Raw genomic sequence first — 23,662 nt, forward strand, 5'->3', positions numbered from 1 at the left:
GTTTATTAAAGACATTTGCTTGACCTACACATTAGCAGCTTTATAATGTATGCTGGTGGCATTCTTATGATTGACTCTAATACAACACATCAACATTTTCAAACTCGCCTGCAGTCAAAGTTCTCACAATTTTCTAACTTTGTAATAACAAGCTACTCTAAAGACAAAAAAATATTATGTTTACACACAAAACTTAAACCACCTGTCCACCAATAAAACTCACAGACCAGAGGGGAAATAGCATATGTAATACAAATCATCAAGGGTACATTTCTCCCACATTCACAATTCGCACTGACAATACCATCCCCAAAGTTCTATCACACCTCAAGCTATGCTACTGTACCTCTTATCTAGACCCCAATTCCAAAAGACGTGCTCTCGGTGTAAGTCAACACTTACACTGAGAGCAGGCTGAAAGCAGCTGTTTGGAATCTGAAGTAAGCCACTTACACTGACAGCAACTTTTTTGGAATCAGGGCAGACTTACACTGAGAAGCAACTCTTTTGGAATCTGGCCCCTACTGTCACCTAAGGCTAGGAGCAAAAACATTTCTGACTTCCAAAACTTGAACATAGCCTGCTCCTAGTATGCCTGCATTCCCTTCACAATACAAAAACTACAAAGACCAGAAAAATAAATAATCCACCTTGTCCAACAAGCAGATGCAAGAATGCATTATAATTTACTGAAAAAAATGTTACTGGCTTACCATTACACAAACAGCCACATTGCTTCATGCAACCTTGTTATTTAAAACACTTAACATATATACTGTCTTCCTCTAAAAAGAATCCCTTTTACTAGGGTGCACACTTACACACTAAAAAATAACCAAAATTACTTCCCTATCCTGGCTTGTCCAAAATTGAAAACCACAATAGATGAAAAGCTTTCTATAGACTGAGGCCATCAATATGGAACCTTTTTCACACTGAAATTAAAATCAAATCAAACATTGGAACAATTTAAATCAGCCCTGATTGAAAACCTACAAAAGGAAGAAGAATGTATCTTCTGTCACAAAGCTGGATAAACTTCATCATCTCCTGTATTCCTACATACTCTTTGTAAATATCTGTATTACTGAATGATATGATATAATGTATTTAGACCCCCAAAAGATAACAGCGAACATGTTTACAGATGCTTGTTATACACATCTGATTTGTCTTGTACATACATGCTATATATGACTTGAGTTACTTGTTATACCTAGTCTATTTGCTATAAATTAAACTTAGATTGTAAATATTAATATTGTATATAGTACTGTACCATTGTAAGTACTAAGGCAACGACTGAAGAGGGTCATTACTAATTCACTCTCCTGGTAAACAAATTGCAATACATAAAGGTATTTTTTATCATTAAAGATAGACTATAGCTCTATATATATCAAACATCTCTCATATCCATTAAACTTGCTTTGTGCTGAGGGCTAGCCCCCCGCAGCACCTTCTAATATGGGGGGCAAGCCTCCCACCCCCAAGCTGATATAGACCCACTCTGAGATTACCATACCTCACAGAAAGGAGCATTTTCAGATAAATAGTAATCTTGGACTTAATATGAGTTGTGGATTCTTAGCCATTTGTTCTCCACATTACACTGATGTGGCATTTCAAGTCTCAATATTTCAAATGGTTTCCATAAAGAAAACTGTCTACCAATGAAAAAACCTCAAAGATTTTCTTTGGGTTCTGGCAGCAGTTGTAACATTTTATATTTTCCTTTGTTTTTATCTTCAAACTACAACAATACTACACTAATATTTGCATTTTACCACTTCCACAGCCAACAATTAACAAAAGATACACTGAGAACTTCCTGGCAGATTAGGGTTATTTCTCACTGGATCAAGACACCTTTACTTTTGGGGACTGAAATTTGTCAGAAATAAACTAATTATCTAAAACTCATATTTCTTTTAGCCTATGGTATACTTTACAGCAATAATCACCCATCAGTGACTCCGTTTTGCTCACCAACTTGCCTACCAATTGCAGTGTTGTTGTGTCTTTCGGCTTTTCCTGGTTAGGGGTCGCCACAGCGGAACTCCGGTCCGCTAATGATTGGCAGTAGAGTTTTATGTGCTGAGTTGCCAGCTCTGACACACAACCATCAACGAAGGTACGCCCATTCACGCATGTCTCCACACAGAAGATGTTCTAGCTGAAAATCGAACAGGACAACACCTTACTGTGAGGCAACAACGCTACCGCAGCACCACCACCGCATGCCCACCAACTACAATCAAAGTGAGTAAATCTGCATGGAAGACAGACTTGACAATAATTATCACTATTATGCACTGGAATTGCTTAAAATATAATTCTTACTATTTTTAAATAAACCAATTATATAATAATGCTTCTGGTAAATACCCTGTTCCTCTGAAAGGATTCTGTGGAGATGATCATCTGATGAACTGAGAATGTATACATTCAGGTATGCATTTATTCATACACAATGCATAAGTGGAGTTTGCTCTGTGCCACTTACTGTGAGACAGTGATTGCATGGGTATGGATTTTTTACATTTGCTTCTTTTTATTTTAATTGCAAAATAAAATGAAAAAAATGAAGATGCGGTCACTCTGAAGTCCAGCGCTGAATTTACTGATAAGAAATGTGCAAATTATTCTTTATTTCTTAATTACAACATTAGGTCTGATCACCAACAGGTGAGGAAGTTGGGACTTCCCATTCACTGTGCAATATTATTTTATCAATCATATATTAAGCCCAGCCAACCATTATAAGTTATACTACTAGCCTAAGTGCGATATGTTTTCTTCAGCTGCTACTGCTATATGCTTGTTCATCCATAATGTGGTACATGGTTCGTGTGCAATACTATTACCTGAACTTTGCAGCTAGTTGGGTACTTTTAGTATCTTAACAAGTGTGTGTTTCTAGGAATACATGTAGCTATATACTTAAGTGTAGAGTTAAATTATAATATGGTGGTAGTATTATTATATGCTGTTTTAAATTATCTCTATATATGTGATTTCTTTTTCGTCTGTCCCATGGTGAGCTGATTACATGGAATCTCATTTAATCAAATGACTTTGACTTTAAAAAATCCTGTTGGAGCTTCTTTAGATTCCACCTTAACTAAATAGATCTTTTTTCAGAGGCAGCTATACTTTGCCAGTACTAAAAATGTTCTGTTTGCTGTTGAAATGGCCTGTTTGGATAGATGTTTTAAAAGTGGTATATAATAATGCTACAGACTCACTGTAGACTGTCCAAAAGAGTGAAACATATTGCATATAGTTGTCATCAATACCCTTATTAGTGGTAGGTGCACATACTATAGTGCTTATCTGGAAGGAGACACACATGATATGTTAATGCTTAACAATGGTGTCAATGTAACCTATATACTTTCAGTTAAGGAATAGTAGGCACTCTAAGCTAAATGAGTAGGCATTTAAGCAAGCAATAATGTCTGATAGAGTGTGTGTTAATGTGTAATTAATGCCCTCCCAGGGGTGTTCTACACCCCTGGAAGGGCATTAATTACACATTAACGCACACCCTGGAGGGCATTATTGCACTTAGACAGTGGGCTCACTGTAAAATTGTTGTGTTTTACTTGCTTATTTATTTTTTTATGTACTATATTAATTTTTATATATTTTTTAATGTAAAATTGTTCCCCCGCCTACTGTTTCAAACTTGCTGTAGTATATGTTAATGGTGTTGGAGGAAGCATTTTACATCAAATATATATAAAAATAATATAGTACTTAAAAAAATAAACAAATGAAGCACAACAATTTTACATACAGCCCATTTTCTCTCCCATTCACACATACACAATCTCTTCTGCTTTCACACACATACATATACATATATACACACGCAGTCTCCTCTGCTTTCATACACACATTCACTCACACAAGATCTGTATCACCCTCTTTCTCAGTCTCTCAGTCTCCAGCTGCTTTCATACACACATTCAGTCTCACTCTCTCTCGATCTCTCTCACAGTTTCTTCTGCTTACATACATGCACTGACTTACATTACACATCACTCTCGCTTTCTCTCACTCTCTCCATCTATCTCTCTCTCTCTCTCTCTCCACACACACACACACACACACACACACACACACACACACACACACACACACACACACACACACACAGTCTCTCTGCTTTCATGCACCCATTCACACACACACATGCAGACAGAAACACACACACACACACACACAATCACTCTCTCTCTCTTACTTACATACATGCATACACTCTCACACACACACTACATTTTTTTTCTCTTTTTATTTTAACACTTGCTAATTAGCAAAATCACTACTTAGTGAGTGTAAAATAATGGCTTACTCACTCTCACTAACATGCATGGATGCACTCACACACAGACATAAACGCACACACACACATACACACACGTACCTTTTTGTCTTCTTTTTTTACATTTTACACTTGCTAAACAGAAAAAAAACACTGCTTTGCAAGCATAAAATAATGGTGCCCATTCTGTTTCCTCAGTCTGAGCTCCACGGCAGCTTGATAAGCTGCTGAGGAGCTGCACACTCATTTTTTGCCAGGCATTACTTGTACATTAATACCGTGCTGGAAAACGCTTGTTCTGCAATCAGGGTATTGCTGTACAGTTTGCCCATTGTCTAAATAAGATTAATGGTGTAGAAAAAAGACCCTTGTGGTTGTTAGCCTAGTAAGCACCTAAGAAATAACTGATACAGAGTACTCTGTCATAAATTCTGAGAGAGCAAATGGCTGTAACTGAGGGACTAATTCTTTTGAGATGATACACAGGATCTAAATTGCTTGTATATAGTAAGGCCTTCTTCTTCTTTTGGCTTTTCCCAGTTAGGGGTCGCCACAGTGGATCACCTGTCTGCTTATGATTGGTAGTGGAGTTTTATGGTGTCAAGTTGCCAGCCCAGCACCCAACGTTTCACAGAAGACACACACATGCATGCACACACACCTAGGGCCAATTTAGAGTGTCTAGTTCACGTACAGCATGTCTTTGGAATGTGGGAGGAAACTTGAGCACCCAGTGGAAACCCATGTGACCACAGGGAGGACATGCAGACTCTGCACAGAAGGCACCCCAGCTGAAGATTGAACTGGGGAACTTCTTGCTGTGAGGCAGCAACACTAACCGCTGCACCACCGCGACCACCCCTTAATAAGTTTAATACTATTGGCTGCCAAAAAACAATTACTAGAAAATAGAAATCAAAACCTAAACTAACTGTAGTTGAAGTACTGAATATTGTAAAGGAGATAAAAAATGGAGGTTGGATCTTTAGAAAAGGTAAGGAGAAAATTACATTGAAATTAATTTAATATGTGGGAATATTACATAGAAGGTTCTACTATAAATCGATGCCCTCCAGAAAGCTGTTGATCCAAAATACCAAAGAACAATGTCCAAAACACTGAAGGACAAAACAACTAAATTTAAGCATTTTCTGCAGGGGTGCAAGCCCAACTGCACCCCCCCCCAATGTGTGGGCAAGCCTCTACCCTGACCCTCCTAAACTGATATATATACCAAGTCCACAGCTGCACCAACTTGAAGAGGGGAGAAATCTCCTAAAAGAAGTGAATCAGGAATGATTTCTGATGGAAAACAACAATCTATGTTCTGACTCTCTGTCTTTTTTCCTGGGTGCAAACGAAGCTTGGGGAACTTCACTTTGACCGACAGTAGAGAAGCCCTTGCAGAATAATGTTCAAGATCAAGAGTAGTGTGGTTTAAGGGGAGGCAGGAACTGATCAATTTATGTAATATTTGAGTGAATGGCCTTTGTTATAAAGAAAGGAAACACATATAGAATGTATAAGGCATGACTGTGAAGAATGATTTATGTTATTTTCTATACATTGTTTAAAAACAAAAACAAACAAAAACTGCAAATCAAGGAGAGAACCAAGATTTTTGAAACTGTACACCAGCATTCACAATATAGCCCCAACCCTCAGTTGTGGTTCCCTTACCTTATGAGCAGCCTTTCTCTTCACAGGGTTGTTATAATGGTTAAGTCATATACCTGGCAGTTACAAGATGAAGGGTGTGAGTCTCACCTTAAGATGGGAAATCAGCTAGGCTTAAAATGGCCCGCAAGTGCAGCTGGCTTAGTACTTATATTTGAACCTATACTGAAAAAATCCTTATATGACAGGTTTAATCAAAAAGTCCATTTAGTCAACCAGGTATTCTTAAAAATCCAGTTGACAAAAATAAAACTTAATAAAATAAATTCATGGTAAATATTCCATTTTGTTTAAATTCTAGGAAGTCTTAGTCTAGTAAATAAATTATTCTTAAAAACTATGCATTGTTGCATACATGGTGTACACCAGGTTGAAACCATGTCACAAATAACTCTGAACCTAACAAATGGGATTTTCATTTAGAGTACTACATTGTACAGTGGAAGATAAAATGTTATACAGCAGCAACTGGAAGGGAAGCACAAACTATATTCTGTTTCACAGAAGAAATAATGAAAAAGATAATAAATAAGACATCAAAGATAAAAGGTTGGTTATTTACAAAGATAAACAGAGTAGGAGTTTTAAATTGCTAAAGAAGCAAATTGTGTGTGTGTGCCTTTTGGCTTTTCCTGGGGGTCTTTCAGCTTTTTTTAGGGGTCGCCACAGCAGAACTCCAGTCCGCTAATGATTGGCAGTAGATTTTTACATGCCAAGTTGCCAGCTCTGATGCACAACCTTTAATGAAGGTACGCCCATTCAAGCATGTCTCCACACAGAAGATGCTCTAGCTGAGAATCGAACAGTCTTACTGTGAGGCGACAATGCTACCACAGCACCACCACCACAGTTATGTTAAACTTATACTAAATACAAAAGTTAGCTTACAATACTACTGACAATAAGGAATCTTTCTTCGAATGTAGGATGTGCAGGTAAAATCTCAGTGATCTTTAATATTTCTGAATTAAAATGTGAGCTGTATCATAGTACAGGATACTGTAAGAGCTCAGAGCATCTTTGAGCTTCTGTAATCATTGTAATAGTAAGTCATACAAAAACAAACAATCCAGTTTAATACTCAATGCTCCTCCTTGTGTTAATTGTAATTAGATGGACAAAAATTGTTGCTTAGTAAGCTAAAACATAAGAAGAATGCATGACATTTCTTTATTTCTAAAACCTTTTCTTGTAATGTCTAGTATTTCATAGACTGCACTGATTTTTTGCCTCATAACATTTGGGTTTTAATGGCAAATCACTGAGGACTGCAGACACTAAGTAAGTCTGATGAACTTTCAGGGGCCTAGCCAAAGTCCACAGAGACATCAAAAACCCACCTATGAGACCAATAGTCTCCAATAAGGGATGGTTAACCGAGACAATTTCCATGTATCTAGAGAAACTGTTAAGGAAGATAGTGGAACAAATACCTACAGTGATTAAAGACACCAAATAGTTTCTTGAGAGCCTCACTGAATATACCTCACCTACAAAGAATGATGAAATAGGTTTTATGGTGACACTAGATGTAAATTCTTTATTTACTTCCATCCCCAATGACATAGGTGTAGACTACATGAGGTTGCTTTTGATAGAAAAGGATATGCCAAGGAATATGGTAATATGATGTGCTATGCTTATGGATGTTGTGTTAAAAAATAATGCTTTTGTATACGATGACCAGTATTTTTTACAACAGAAAGGAGTTGCGATGACCAGACCGTGTGCCAACCCCTATGCAAATTTAGTAATGGCATACTGGGAACACACCTACATCATACAGAGCATATACCAGGAGAACATCTTATTATATAAGTGTTTTGTGGATGATATTTTTCTATTATGGAAAGGCGATGAGGCCACACTTCAAGAGTTCATTGAATATATCAATAGCACCACCAGTTTCTTGTCTCTATATGGGAAATGGTCAGTAGAGAAGATAGAATTTTTGGATGTCCTGCAAATAAAAGAGGGAGACTCCTTACAGACACAGTTATTTAGAAAAGACTGTAGGAAAAATTTGATTTTGCACCGTACCAGTATGCACCCTACACATATTTATAGGAATATCGTGAAAGGTCAAGTTCTAAGAGCATCCAGACTCACAAGCCAAGATGCTCAATTTCAAAAAACTGTGGAGGTCCTACATGATGAATTTCAAGAAAGGGGCTATAAATCAGGAGAGATGATAAATACATTACAGGACAGTATAGCAAGAAGAAATTCAATGGGGAAACCATATATACATGGTAATGAAGATGGTCGTGGTTTATCTGGGGAAGCAAAAAATCATATGATGTTGAATAAGCCTGTGATATCATTCACTAGTAATAATAGGAAAATCAAGGAGATTTTTATGATAAATTGGAACATCTTAACAATAGATGATAGTTACATCAATTAGTAGGAGATACCCCTAAATTCACATATAAGAATACCAAATCTTTGAAACGTCTATTATGTTATGAGAAAAAAGAGAAACGGCAGGTAGAATCAGCTAGGAAAGGGACCTACTCATGTAGGACTTGTAATCAATGTTGTTTCATATTAAATAGCAACAAGTTTATTCATCCAGACACTGGGAAAGTATACTATTTTGATTTCTATGCAGATTGTCGGACATGTGATTTAGTCTATTTAGCAGTTTGCACAAAGTGCACATCTTTCTATGTTGGTATGACAAACAGAACTCTTAGAGAACGTATAAGAGAATATATTTATGCTATTAATAGGGAAGATGAAAATAATGCTCTGACCAAACACGTTATAGATAAGGGTACGACACATAAATTTAAGTTTATGGCTATAGAATTGATATATCAAGAAACTAGCTTAGGTGATTACAAGAACTATACTGAACAAAGAGAAATTTGATGGATCATGAGGCTGCAGGCAGACAAAGTCTCTGGTTTAAATGACAGAATTTCTTTGAAACCCTTTCTGAGCGTAAGGGGTTTTAAGCATTGAAGTATTATGTACACACTGTTGAGCTATATGGTATTTTTTTCGGTATTTATATTTTTCTATATTTAATGTATTTTCCTATAGGTGTTTTTATATATATATATATATATATATATATATATATATATATATATATATATATATATATATATATCTACATGCACTATGTTTTTATGTTTTTTTGGACATTTATTCTACATTTTTTATCATGGAATATTGGATATATCTATTTGTTTATTTATATCTGGTTTGCCACACAACTTCAGATCAGCTAGCCTGGTATATATATTATGATGGTTTTTATTTAGATACTGAATCAAGTCTATAGTGACCCCCCCTTTTTTTATTAATAACTTTGCTCTAATGATATATTTGTTATAGTTGTATAAACGTATTTTTAACAGTGTACACATTTTTAACAGTATTTTTAACATTATTATCAACAGCATTTTTATATACATATTTAAAAAGATTCTATGAAATGTTTGTTTCTTTATCAATTCATGTGACCACATGGTTGGATTTATATATATATTAGTTCTCATTCATATATAATTAGATAGTAATGCTGATTGGTTGAATAGTTAATTGAATGATGCTTTTATATTCAGTGTCTGTTGGTTTTTGAATAGTCTGATGAAGCATTCTTTGAAATGTGAAAGCGCTTACTGGATTGAAACATTTCTTTGTTTTTATACATTTTCTTTCTTTTCTTTTTGACAAATAAAGGTCAGCTTCTCATTGCCGTGGTGTGCCTCAGTGAGTTTTATCCATTGAATATTTAAAATCTGTCCCCTTTTGGGCCTTTGTTATCTCATTATTTTTTGCTTTGTCCAGAGTTCTTGTGTTAAGAGTTTGAGAAGTATGCCTTCACTGAAGAATTACACATCACTTTGTGAACTTTATTCTGCAATTACGTGCACCATAGCACATAATCTGGCATTGTGCTGAATAACTAGAGAAGATCAGATATGGTCCTCATTTATTAAAAATCCAATAAAACAATTTCAGAATGTAGGCCAATTAAATCAAGTTTATACACATCTGAGTGTGTATTTACTGAACCAGTGATGTATGCGTTTACATGCAGCAGGGCTTCCCAGTCTGACTAGGCATATTTAGGGGGGCTGACAGCTTTAGGTCTGTCAGTTGTGCAGTTATTACTAGTATGAATCAATATAATTGAAAATGGTATTGGGTGATGGGTATACAGACATGCCTGTAAGCACCTTGTTGTCCTCAGATATCAACCGTCTGGTGAGTAAGACTGGATTGGGCAGTACAGAGGAGTCATTCCTAACTCACAGTGGGATTGATTTGGGATATACCACCTGAGGACTAAGGGCATATGAGAAGTACACTACAAAAGAAAAAGCATAGAAATAAAAGCTCAATAGAAAGCAAGTTGCTGTTAAGTAACAAGATGATGAGAGTATTGGCTAATTACTGGGCTTGTAACTTCAAACTGTAAGTTTTAGCTTAAATGCCTAAAACCAAAATGAAAACTCAACAGTGGTGTTATTATAACAAAAAAATGAAAACTGAATAATATAACATGGTATGAAGAACCAAAGAGCAATGTAGTGACCTAAATTAGTTAGTTAGTTAGTTAGTTAGCTAGTTAGTCAGTGCATTTCTCCACAAATACCTTAAACACTGGACTTCATCAGAATGAAACATAGCACTGAAAGATGATGAGAATAGAACAGAAACAAATTATTAAATCAATTGTTATTTTAAATCATATTTTGTTTTTCATTAAATGCTGATAATCAGGTGATAGATTTTGTTAATGTGAGAGCTGTATTTTTTTTCATTTACAGAGTTATCAAATGACATCCTTTTTATGTTCCCAGGTATCTGTATTCGAGACATATTAAAATCACTTTACTGTCTGCTCAATGTATTCACAAAATGGCCTCTTCATATGGTGCCAAAGAACTGCAGGAATATTGTGGCCAGCTCTTCTCTCATCTGCTACCTCAGGATCCTACTTTTAAAAGCCAGGTTGCCTTCTATAACTATGCTCTTGAAACTGGTGATGCCCTGTTGGAAGAACTTTGCTTGCAGTTCCTGGCTTGGAATCTTGAGGCCTTCACAAAATCACTAGCTTGGTTTGACTTGAATATCAAGCAGCTGAGAGTACTACTAGAGAGATCAGACCTGGTTATCCCCAGTGAAATATTTCTCTTAAAGGCCTTGGAAGCATGGACCCTCAAAAGAAAGATTAGTGACCCAAAGAATGTTTCAGAACTCCTTGATTGCATCCGATTTGCTATGATGCCACCAGATGTTCTCTTTGAAGCTCAGTTGAACTTGACATTATATGAGACCCATGAGGATAAGTTTCACTCAAAGTATGTGCAGGCTTTAATTTTCCATACAGTGCCTTTCCAGAAACTGAAGCAGCACACTGATCTGTCTAAAGAAGCATATACCCCTCGATTGTATACAGATACTTGGGGCTACCTTTATAATTCATCCTATCAGCCATCTACCATTGTTTTAAGAGCTACAGGTCACCATGATTATTTGAGGTATGGTAGTTATTCCCGCTACCAGCATCAAACAGTTACTTCCAACCCCAGCATCACTTTCACAACACCAAAACATAGCAGCTCTCTGTATAAATCAGAAACCATGTCTTGGTCTGTTTCATATTACTCTTCCTCTGAAAGCTGCAGGAATTTGGGCTCTTCATGCTCTTATGATACATACCCAGTGTTGCTTCTTTCACCACAATCATACACAGGCTCAGATATTCAGTATGAAAACAAAGCCCTCATGGTCTGCAATGGGTTCTATGTTTCAGATGTTCAAGATTTCAAGAACAATGTTGCTGTTGTTCCTCAAAATGGCTCCCAATCAGTCTTTCCATGTAGTTCCAAGTATTCAGTTTACAGATACATTGTGAGGCCAGTTTATTTCAGGAAGTAACTATTTTGTGGATTCTTGCAAAACAGTTTAAGTTAAGGAGTACATTGCTTTGCAAATTTCATTCTTTGATTAATGGAGTTGAGGACTACATTGCTTTGCAAATTCCATTTTTTGATTAACAAAGTTGTTTCTTGTTCAGGCAATATCATTTTACCATAAAACACTTACCTGTAGAGGTTTTCTATTTCACAGCAAGAATAACATACTGTGCAAATTTGTGGTGTGCAAAACAAACCTAACAAGAGCACATAGTATAATGAAATACCATTCTTTTCTAGAATACCACTATAATTGCCTGTATATCTCCAGGTTATGTGTGTTATACAGAACAAGATATACAGACAGAAGATCCCTTAAGAATTCCAGAAGAATCTAATAGAATATCTGCTTACCCCAGCCTTTGTTCTTTAATATGTGTATAATTGCCTACATATCTGAATACCTGCCTTACTTTTTCCTCACTTGTCTCCATTGCCTTCCAAACTTATAAAACAATGATACCCAGTTTCTTACTTATCTTTCTCATTTTATCCTTCACATTTATCCATTTACCTATTATTCTAAATATTACATGTGTTTATGCTTTACAATTTTGTTTGCTATTTTTCCTTTTATACTGCAATGTATTAAATATATACCTGCTTAACCATGTAGCATACATTTACTGAGAGTTTTATTGGCTGTTAGCAATATTAGACACTAATTTGCGTTGTTGTAACTATGATTTGTGACTGTTTTTGTTGTATTTTATATAGCTTTGCACAGTTTTGTATTCTATATGTTCATACAATTTGTCAAATCGTTTCATCCCAGGTATCCCCTACAAATGTACTTCTGGTCTGTGGGTCTTTCCTGGATAATGAAAATAAATAAATAAACACATTTCAGTCATTCAGAAGTATTACAAGACATTTAAAATGGTGTGTGTTGCAGAATTGCTGACATAATTCTGAACTAATGACCTTCAAGATCTTTCACAGAAAACATGGTGCTTGCATGAAGCATACATATTGCCATCTGATTTTAAAGATGAAAGGTATAACTTTATTAAAAACAAAAATTAAAATGAAATGTTGTTCATATCAGCATTTTTGTTTTGTTTGGATGTCATATGTTAATGTTTGAAGTGTTTGCTGGCATTTTGATTTAATGGGTCCTTCAGTATTCTTTTTTTTACAGAGTACGTGATGCTTTAATGGTGTTTCTGTGGCAAGAAAACATGTCATCAGTCTTACCTCCATTTTAGTTTCTTTGATCCTCAAATCACACTGGTATCATGCCTTGGGCCTCCAGTCTCACAAATCACTAGCTGAATTAACATAGCTAGAAGGTGGTGAGGGAAGAGGACCACAGTGTCATCAATGCTGCTTTTGGGGACTGAATCTGAGAAGAATGTTCATGCTGACAGTGCCCTAACCTCCCTTATCACACTATGTACACCACCCAGAACACTGTTCAACTGGTAACTGCACAAATGAGCATGCTCCTCCTTCAGAGTGACATGCTGCTTTTACTTCCCCACCGCATTATTCTGTTGATGTGACCTCCGTGTCAATGATTCCATTGGTCTATCACAGATTGTGATTTTATTGATTTATCCTAGGATACGTTTCCAGAAAGAGGCAAAAAGATATCATCTTAGAATAGAATTCTGCTTTCATCCTTAGCCAACTCCTTCTTTGTCTCAGCCTCTAATCAAACTTGAGTTGGCTTCATTACATTCTGTGTTTTATCCATCTATACAGCATTCCTCATTTTTAGTACAAGTGATAGGTAGATCCTTCACTATACCAATAAATGATTGAGATCAAGATACGGGAGTCTTCAGCTTCCAGTTGCCCTGGTAGCACAGATTGCAGTCCAGGTGGACTAGCATTCAAGGTACCTGCATGGTCTATTCATTATCTTTCATTTATATATAGATATATAAATATATAGATATGTATATAAGTATGTATCTATATCTATCTAAATCTATATATATAACATACATATATATATATATATATATATATATATATATATATATATATATATGTGTGTGTGTGTGTGTGTGTGTGTGTGTGTGTGCATACATAAAAAATATATATATATATATATATATATATATATATATATATATATATATATATATATATATATATATATATGCATATATATATATATATATATATATATATATATATATATATATATATATATATATATATATATGTGTATATATATATATATATATATATATATATATATTTATATATATATATATATATATGGTTTACATGCATATGACCGAGCGACCGATGGTCGAAACTCGGTTTCCACAAACCTATATGTCGAAGCTAAAGGTGTCGAGTGCTTGGAATGTTAAAAATTCAACATTCGACATTTCCAAACACTCTACCACCTAAACAAGCGCTACCATGGGTCAAAAGGGGGGATGTTTTGCAGTTCGACATAATTGCATTCACAATTATGCAAAGTTGCCATAGTACTATCGAACATTTTCCGGTCGGCCATCCACCGACCGAACAAATGCATGTATACCTATATATATACCTATATATATATATATATATATATATATATATATATATATATATATATATATATATATATATATAGGTTTACTTTGAAAATTACGAGTACAGGTTCAACGAAAATGGGAATGTCGAACCAAAGTTGGTTCATTCCCATTTTTGCCAACCTGCACTATTGCGAGTGTGCAGTTTAGCGGATGCCACTGTGCATTCGCACATATATCATCAGAATTATGACTATAGCTCGCCGTACAGTGGGGATCGGGAAATTACCCTTTTCCCCACTGTAGTGCGGTCTCGGAGTTGGAATATATTATTTGCAGGGGGCAGAGCTCCCCACAAGGGGGAGTGCAGGGGGGCATAGACCCCCTTCAAACACTTTACATTACATAGTATGCAGTAGTGACTTGCAACACGGAATGTCAAAAGTGTGAATTTGAATGTTTCAGTATATGCACTTCAACATTCTGTCCTAGTTCATATGCTGATTATCACACATCTGATTTGCATATTTGAATGGCCTTTTTGTATACTTCTATATTCTCATAGTAAACCATATATATATATATATATATATATATATATATATATATATATATATATATATATGTATGTATAACGACTTTTCAGAAAGTCGACTTTCATATGGCCGAGACCATATGATTGACTTTCGAAAAGCCGACCATGGGGAACCGCTATCTCCATACAGTGCATAATGGGAAAATTTCCTTCTTCCACACCGTAGTGCGATCTCGGAGTTGGTATATTTAGGTTACAGGGGGTGTGGGGGGTGGAGTAGTGTGTAGCCACCCTGCTAACAGGGTTTGTTGTGTTTTATGTGTTTATTTTACATGCTCGGCTTTTCGAAAGTCAATCATATAGTCTCGGCCATATGAAAGTCAACTTTCTGAAAAGTCGACCATGTAAAGTAGACCTATATATATATATATATATATATATATATATATATATATATAGATACATACATATAAATTTAACTTCTCAGTCTACACCCCTGTCTTAGTAGTTTGCACTGTTCTCAGGGTCCCTTTCTTCCATACTTCCCAACCTGTGTGCCTATCTCTGCTTCTTTTGCATGGATTCACTTTGTTGTTGTGGTGTGCATCAGTTATTCATCACAGTTTTTATAAAATAAAAAATATTAGAATCTATACAAACATATAATTTCTACATGAATATAAAAGTATTACTGGAGCACCTTTTCTCAATTTTAGCAGTTTCTCTGCTACACATGTAACATTGCATCCCTCTCTCTAACTTCAAGTGAATATGATGAAATAAACAATATGACTTCTCAGCAGATGAAGAAATTATGCTTCAAAAGTTATCTGCTTTGATTGATGGGTACTAATATAGCATGGTTTTGTCACCATTCTTCAGAAACATGCATTCTACTTCTGTTGACTTTGATGGGTTATTGGCCCCTTTGATCTCTTGACGTGTGAATACATGCTTCTTTTATTTGAAGCCCCCTCAAGGCAGCAACCTTGATTTTTCTTTTTTTTTCTTTCTTTCTAATCTTGTTTTTGGGTGTTAGTAGTACTTTCACTAAGAATCATGCCCTGTGACCCCAGCCCTCATATTAGCTTGCCCCCACAACTAGAACTGCCACTGTTGGTGGGCTCCCTGAACAGAAGATATCTCATTCCATGGACAAAGCAGGAACAATTGTGTTGAAGCTTTATTATTGCTGAACACTAGGATTATTGTAAGATAAGCCCACAGAACTGCCTCACTGGCCAGTAAGTACAGTGCAATGCCTATGGCAATCATGGCCAAGATGGTTGCACATGTTTGCATTCTCATCATACTGGGTTGAAATGCAAGATCATCTTTGATGGGCTCACATTGTTGAGTACCTGTACTATACAGGTAGACTTCCTTGTCTTATATGACTTAGCCAACAATCTCTCTACAAGATTGGCTACTGATTTCTATCCTACCTTACATATAAATAAAGAATGTAGCCAGTGCACTAGCATAAATCTATTCCAATTTTATATCTTGAATTGTTGTGCAGACACCTGCCGGACCTGGGTAGGAGTTGATTTCCCAGTATGTGATCTGGTATGTATTACTTAGTAAGACTATTTTTGCAGAGGGCAAGCTCCATTGCAGTGCAACCCTGTAGAGAGAATGTTAAATAAGGGTGTGTGTGGGGGGCACAGCCTCCCACATTATGCCAATAGTTTTTATTAAAGATATATATATATATATATATATATATATATATATATATATATATATATATATATATATATATATATATATATCAATGCATTTCTAATGGATATACCTTCTTATAATAGTGAATACATTAAAATTATGTGGGGGCTATGCCCCCTACCCCCCTTATTTAATATTCTCACTCCAGGGTTGCACTGCAGTGGGGCAGGGGCTATATTCCATTTTTGACCAAATGAACTTCGACCAAGTGAGCTTTCAGTCAAGTGAGCTTTCAGTCAAGTGCAATGCCTGGTATAATTTTCGACTAAGTGTAATTTGACCAAATGTATGGAATATATATATATATATATATATATATATATATATTACACATATACATATATAGGCATATAAGAAAAAAAGACCAGTCTTTATAAAAAAGTTGTGAATGATGTAGAACAATTAAAATCCAAATACACAGTTAAAAAAATTAAATGAGGAAAAAGATATCTGCAAAATTAAATGTGCATCACATAAAAGGCAGAAATGAGAAATAAAGTGAGGATATGTTGCTGCAGTAATATATATAAAAACAGAGGCATTTGAAGATGTACTGTAACACTAAAAGAGATGAGAAAATCGCCATGTGGTACAGAGAAAAGCTCATTCATTGAAAATTCAAAACTCATATACAGGCTGTGGCCATACACATAAGAAGCAGTGTACAGCTTTTAATTAGTTTTGCAGATTCTGTTCCAGAAAAGGATAATTTTAAAGATGTATAAAATGAAAAACAAGTGAGTTCAGAAAAACTTGAATATTGTAGAACGTAAACCTAAAATGTGTAGTGTCACACTATTAAGATGAAATGAGTTGTATAATACATTTTATAAATGGCTCAGAAGCATTGAGACAGGAATGGAAGTCAGGTTGTTGAAAAAAGGAAACAAAGTTGTAGGGTATAATATTTTGATTGTTGATACTCTTTAAACATTGAGACTAGAAGGCAGTCAATAGAAGCTGTGTGCACAGTGTTAGCATATTCTAGTCACTAAATGGCATATTTAGGTCAGGCACTACTAAAAATAAATAATTAGAACAAGATTTTTTTTCAAATAGAATGTAAAGTGAAAAAGGGGATACAAGTAAATTCACCTAAAATTCCACATAAGTTAGGTTATAAGATGCTAAGATGTCCCTTCCACTATCTCCCCATCAATTATTACACCTAGGTTGCCTACCTACCAGGAGTATATTCCCCCCATTATGTCTCTAACACTTACTAATCTTCTAAAATACTACCTCTACTCTACACCCTACCTTTACTAATCACCCTTTATTCTCTCACCATTTATGGAAACCAATCCCATATAGGATTCAACCATCCCAGACCCCTTGCTACCACCCCAATCCTCTCAAACTATTTTGCCCACTCATTCATGTCCAGCGACACCAACTCCTTTACCCCTGCTAACACCCACCCTGTTATACCCAGATATGTTAACACCAAAACTAAATACTACCAAAAATTGATAAATAAATTTCTGAAGCTCATAGCTAGTTTGCCCTATACCCTTACTATTGATGGGGATATCCACCCCAACCCTGGGCCACTATCCCCAGACAACACTAACTTTAATCATAACAGCCCAAACATAAGACAAAGCCTAAATAGACTCCCCCAACTCACTATTGACCTGCCACTTAAACATTAGAAGCGTCAACAATAAGGTCCACAACCTCCATGCCTTCCTGACAACCTACACCCCCGACATACTTTGTCTCACCGAAACATAGTTAAAACCAACTACACCAGATAATGAAATTCTACCTCCAGGGTATAAAATACTCAGGCTAGATCATACTACCAGGAAAGGAGAGGGGTTGCTGTTCTCTATAATATCACCCTAAATGTTACTCTAGACAGCCTTCAACCACCTATATTTAACATAGCAGAAATTATGATTTCCAAGCTACAAATAAATAAAAAACAAATGTATAAACATAGTATGTGTCTGTATTCCCCCAGGTAATAACTCAGAGACCCTAGAAACATCCTCTACTGGCTATCCAATGTCTACCCCCAAGAGACCATTGTTATAGGGGACCTCAATATAGATTAGAACACCTACACTGCAGAGACCCCAACCACCCACGTAAACCTACATGGTTTTACTCAAACTATAACTTCCCCTATTAGGATAGGCAAGCCTAACAATAAAGAAAGTATCCTAGACTGAATACTAATTAATAGCCCCCACCAAATATACAAATCAGGTACTCTCCCTGAAGTTCTAAGTGATCATTTCTTAACATATACTATTAGGCATGAAGTTAAATGTCTGCATCTACCCACCTATAAGACAATAAGAAATAACAAAAACTTCAGCCTTAATAAATTATTAGAAGAACTTAAATTATGCAATTGGTCAATTCTAAAACAGCTACCACCAGATGAAGCAGTAACACATTTGAATAACACATTCCTGGCCATCCTTGACAACCATCCACCTGCACACTCCATTAGAATTAAAACAAAAGTTGCCCCCTAGCTCACTAAAGAAACCAAACTAAAGATCATCCAAAGAAATAATGCCTGGAACACCTGGTGCTCCTCTAAAGTCCCACAAGATCAACTCAAATTTTGACAATAGAGGAATGATACAAAAAAAAATCCATATTACTAGACAAAAAAATTATTTCTGCCATCGACAGCAGAAACACCACAACAAGCCACAAAAGTTCTGAGCAGGTATTAACAAACTTCTCCACCCAGGGCAATCCACTACTCCAACCTCCTCAGCCCCAACCCAAAAATTGTCAGAGTCCATTGCCAACACTTTCAACAGTTTCTTTACAGAAACCATCCATGCCCTTGCTAGCAAACTTAAACCCACCTGTCCTAATGCTGAAACCCCTAAACCCAGTGACATTCTCTCCTTTAGCTTCCAAAAAGTTCCAACTTCACTCATTAGAGCCCTAATTAAAAAACTCAAACCAACCACCCTTTAAGCTGACGTCCTCCCTGCAGACTACCTGCAAAAAGCTGCTGATGTTATAGCATACCCTGTCTCTATTTTGATAAACAGAACCATAACTGAAGCCTCTATCCCCTCTATCTAGAAAGTATCACATGTCATATCACTCCACAAAGGAGGCAGCTCCATTGAGCTGTCAAACTATAGACCAATAGCTATCCTTTCCCCTCTGGCTAAAATTATGGAAAAGTGTATCCATAAACAACTCTTACACTAACTTATTCAACATAATCTTCTGGCCAACTACCAGCATGGATTTAGACCACAGCACAGTACCACCTCAGCCCACCTGTCCTTTTCTAATGTCATAAATTCCAACCATAACAACAACAAACTATCTTCTGCCCTGTTTCTCAATATTTCCAAGGTCTTTGACATGGTTAACTACCAGCTACTCTTACTTACCCTAAATAAAATATCCCTAAACAACCATGCCATTCAATGGTTTCAGTCTTATCTTAGTGGAAGACACCAGGCTGTCCTTGGCAGGACAAACTCTCCACCCTTCTCCCTGTTACCCTTGGTGTCCCTCAAGGCTTCATATTAGGTCCCCTTCTTTTCTCCCTCTTTATCAATGACCTCCACACTGTAATCCCAGATGCAACCTGTATACAATATGCCGATGACTCCATCCTGATTTGCTCAGCCTCTACCCCTACAGATCTCCTTAGTTTAACCCAGAAAACCTTTAATACAGTGGAAAACTGGATCTCTAATCAACAGCTGATATTAAACCCTAATAAAACAAAACTATTGCTCTTCTCCCCTACTTGCAAATCCTCTCAACCTTCGTTTACTATAACATCTAACAATGGGGCCATAATCTCACCAGATATGTATACCAAACTCCTGGGTGTTATAATAGACAACAACCTCAAATATGATATGCACATAAACCAAACTATTAAAACCGTTAATAAAATACTTGGCTCCCTATACAAAAACAAACCTTTTCTTACCCCTCTAGCTAGGACTGCCATTGCCCGTACCCATCTGTTTTCAGCTCTACTCTATGCCTTGCCAGTACTCACTAACTTGAACAAAACTGATCTCAGCAAACTCTCTAGCTGCTACAATCAAATTGCCAGGTTTGCCACAGGAACTCCCTACATGATATACCATTGTCAAAACCTAAACCTCTTAGGATAGCTAGAACTCCCCAGGATAATTCAATATAATCATCTTACTGTAGCATTCAAGGTTATTAACCATCCAGAAAAAAACAGCCTCCTTTTAAAACATTATCCATCCCTACAAAAATGCTAGGCCTCTTCATTCCACTACAAAACTCTTGGTTCAGTCTGTTAAAGCTAACAATCTATCTGAAGAATATTTGTTTGCAAATTCAGTAGGCAAAACCTGGAATTCGCTCCCATCTGACCTTAATCTGAACCCCTCCATTAATCAGTTCAAAAAAAATCTAACCCAGTATTTTAAAACTCACTGGTTATGTCCTTGCTCTGACCCTGACTAAAGCCTCATCTACTGCCATATCCTTGCAATTTTTTTATTCACAACGACTAACCTCTTACACTAAAAGGTTTGAAAAGAGAAACTGTAGCATCTTTGCAGATACTCTGTATATAAGCTGCACCTATAGGTTTAATAAGAGAAACTTTAACATATTTGTATATATTTCTGAATATAAACTGTATTCTTCATAGGCTTGAAATGTGAGACTCTAACTTGTATGTTAATACAATATGTTTGTGCATATACTGTAACTTGCTTGTCTTTATCTGTTTGTAAGTTTGGAGCTTTTCCCCTGGACCTCTGCTGAAGATGGACATGTATCCAGTCAGACTATCCCAGTCAACAAATGTAAAATAAAATAAATAAAATTTATTTTATATTTGATTGCCGGGTTGGTTAGACTGGGCAATCAGGTGCCCGTTTTCAGCAGAGACCTGAGGAGGAAAGCTCCACATACATGGCAATCCTAAAAATACAAAATACAAAAGCTCCACATATATGATAAAAATACAAAAGTCAGAGATGAGTACAAATTAATAGAGCAAACAAACAATAGCGCAAACAATAGTATATCATGGCATAGTATGATGAGAACTTACAGAAGTGTACAATATATAGAGTGTACAGTAGTAAGGCAGAAATTATAATGTATTTGAGTAAGAAAACACAATAATACTATATACAGTTATATAAATTTGTTTAAAAATACAGTTCATTATGGTAGTTTTTTTTGTGTGTGTTTGACCTTTGGATAGTGCCAGAGGAAGATTTATCTGGATGGTGGTAGTAGGGCTAGCCATGGTCAGTGCAGGTACATTGCTAGATGAGATTGAGGTGGGCTTTTATTTGGGTTTTAAAGGTGGGACTGCTGTTTTGCAAACTGATATCCAGTGGAATAGACTTCTAGATTTTAGCAACTGTGTAGGAGAAGAGGGATTCACCATCACTGTGTCTACAGTTAGCTACTTCAAGAAGGGCTTTGCTTGGGGATCTTAGTTGGCAAGCAGAATTGTGAAAGCTGAGTAAGCCTGAGAGATCAGGAATCTTATTTGGGTGGTACAGCAAGTAATGAGCCATGGTGAGTTGGTTATAGGTTAGTAAGTTGAAGAGTTCTAGCCAACCTAGTTGTTTTAGTGAGTGACAGTGGTGGGAGTGGAAATTAGAGTTGGTTACAAATCTAGCTATTTTATTATAGCACGTGGACAATTTGTGTAGGTCTGTCTTGTTAAGGTTTGTTAATACAAGGGATGCATAGGGTAATGTAGAGAGAAGGTGAGTTCTGGATGTAGTAATTTGGTGTATTTAGTTAGATAGTTTTTTCAGTGGTATAGGGTTCCAAGTTCTTTATAGACTTTGGATATGGTTTGTGCTATATGTTTGCCAAACCTTAGGTTTTGGTTAAGTATTACGCCAAGAACCTTAGCTTATGATACTGGGGAGATTTGGGTGTTATTGGCAGAACTGATAGAGAAAAGGGCAGAAAAATTAATAGTTTTGGTAGGGTGGAAAAGCATAAGTTGAGTCTTTTTGGGGTTAAATATTAGTTGTGAGTTTTTTAACCAGTTTTTGATATTGGAGAAGGCTTCTTGGGTATTAGTCTGGAGTGTTTGGCATGTGGGGGCTGAGCAGGTCAGTGTAGTATCATCTGCATATTGTACTATTGCAGCTTACTGGGTGGTAGTGTGGAGGGTGTTTGTAAAGATATTAAATAGTAGGGGTCTCAGAATGGATCCCTGTGGTACACCTACTGTTACTGGGAGAAGGGAGGAGAGGGAATTAGGCTACTTAACTGCTTGTTGGCGGTTGGATAGGCAGTCTTGAAACCAGAGCAAGGAGGGTTTGTTTAGGTTGAGTTTGCCTAGGATAGTAAGTAGTTTGCTGTGGAATACTGTATCGAATGCTTTGGACAGACTGAGGATGGTGGTAGACACTAGGTTTCCTTGGTTCTTATATTGATTGACAGTTTTGGTGAAGGATATGAGTGCTGTGGTGATGCTATGGGATGGGCGAAAACCATGTTGGGTGTTGGTGAGGAGACTATTTGTAAGTACATGTTTCATCAGCTGAGAATGGATACATTTTTCAAGGATTTTTGATAGGGGGATAAGATTGCTATGGGGCAGTAGTTGGTAAGTTCAGTTGAGAGACCACCTTTGTGCAAGAGTATTATGTAGAAGGTTTTCCAAAGGGTTGGAATTGTATGCTCATTGATTGACTGGTTGATAAGTATTTTAATGGGATAAGCTATAGCACTAGCTATTCACAATTCACAGTGTGAAATCAAACAGTTCATGTGTACAGATGTAAACAGTTGCAAAAATACCTTAGATACAGTACAGAACCATATCAAAGAGATCCTGTTGACTGTGATGATTTATTCAGCATCTGAAGAGAAGTTTGCCAGGAGAACACCACATAAAAATAAAGCTTGATACTTTGAGTGATGCGTGCTCCAAAGAAAGTACCAGTAGCTTTCAGGAGTAGAACAGAGCAAGATCTGAACAGAATGAAAC

The 23,662-nt window shown here is 36.3% G+C and overlaps 1 protein-coding gene across 3 annotated transcripts in view; it reads left to right on the forward strand.

The window, feature by feature from the left end:
- Positions 1–12,985, forward strand: part of LOC122817291 (galectin-3-binding protein-like) — a 210,569-nt gene extending 197,584 nt beyond the window's left edge. For all 3 annotated transcript variants that reach the window (XM_044090517.1, XM_044090519.1, XM_044090518.1), the window contains exon 6: positions 10,834–12,985. In XM_044090517.1, the coding sequence (XP_043946452.1) occupies positions 10,834–11,914 (1,081 nt within the window). In that variant the 3' untranslated portion in view covers positions 11,915–12,985. The remainder of the gene's footprint in view (positions 1–10,833) is intronic.
- Positions 12,986–23,662: the final 10,677 nt, after the last annotated feature.

This window comes from Protopterus annectens, chromosome 12.part0, assembly GCF_019279795.1.
Source record: "Protopterus annectens isolate FY-2018-M chromosome 12.part0, PAN1.0, whole genome shotgun sequence".
NCBI lineage: Eukaryota > Metazoa > Chordata > Ceratodontiformes > Protopteridae > Protopterus > Protopterus annectens.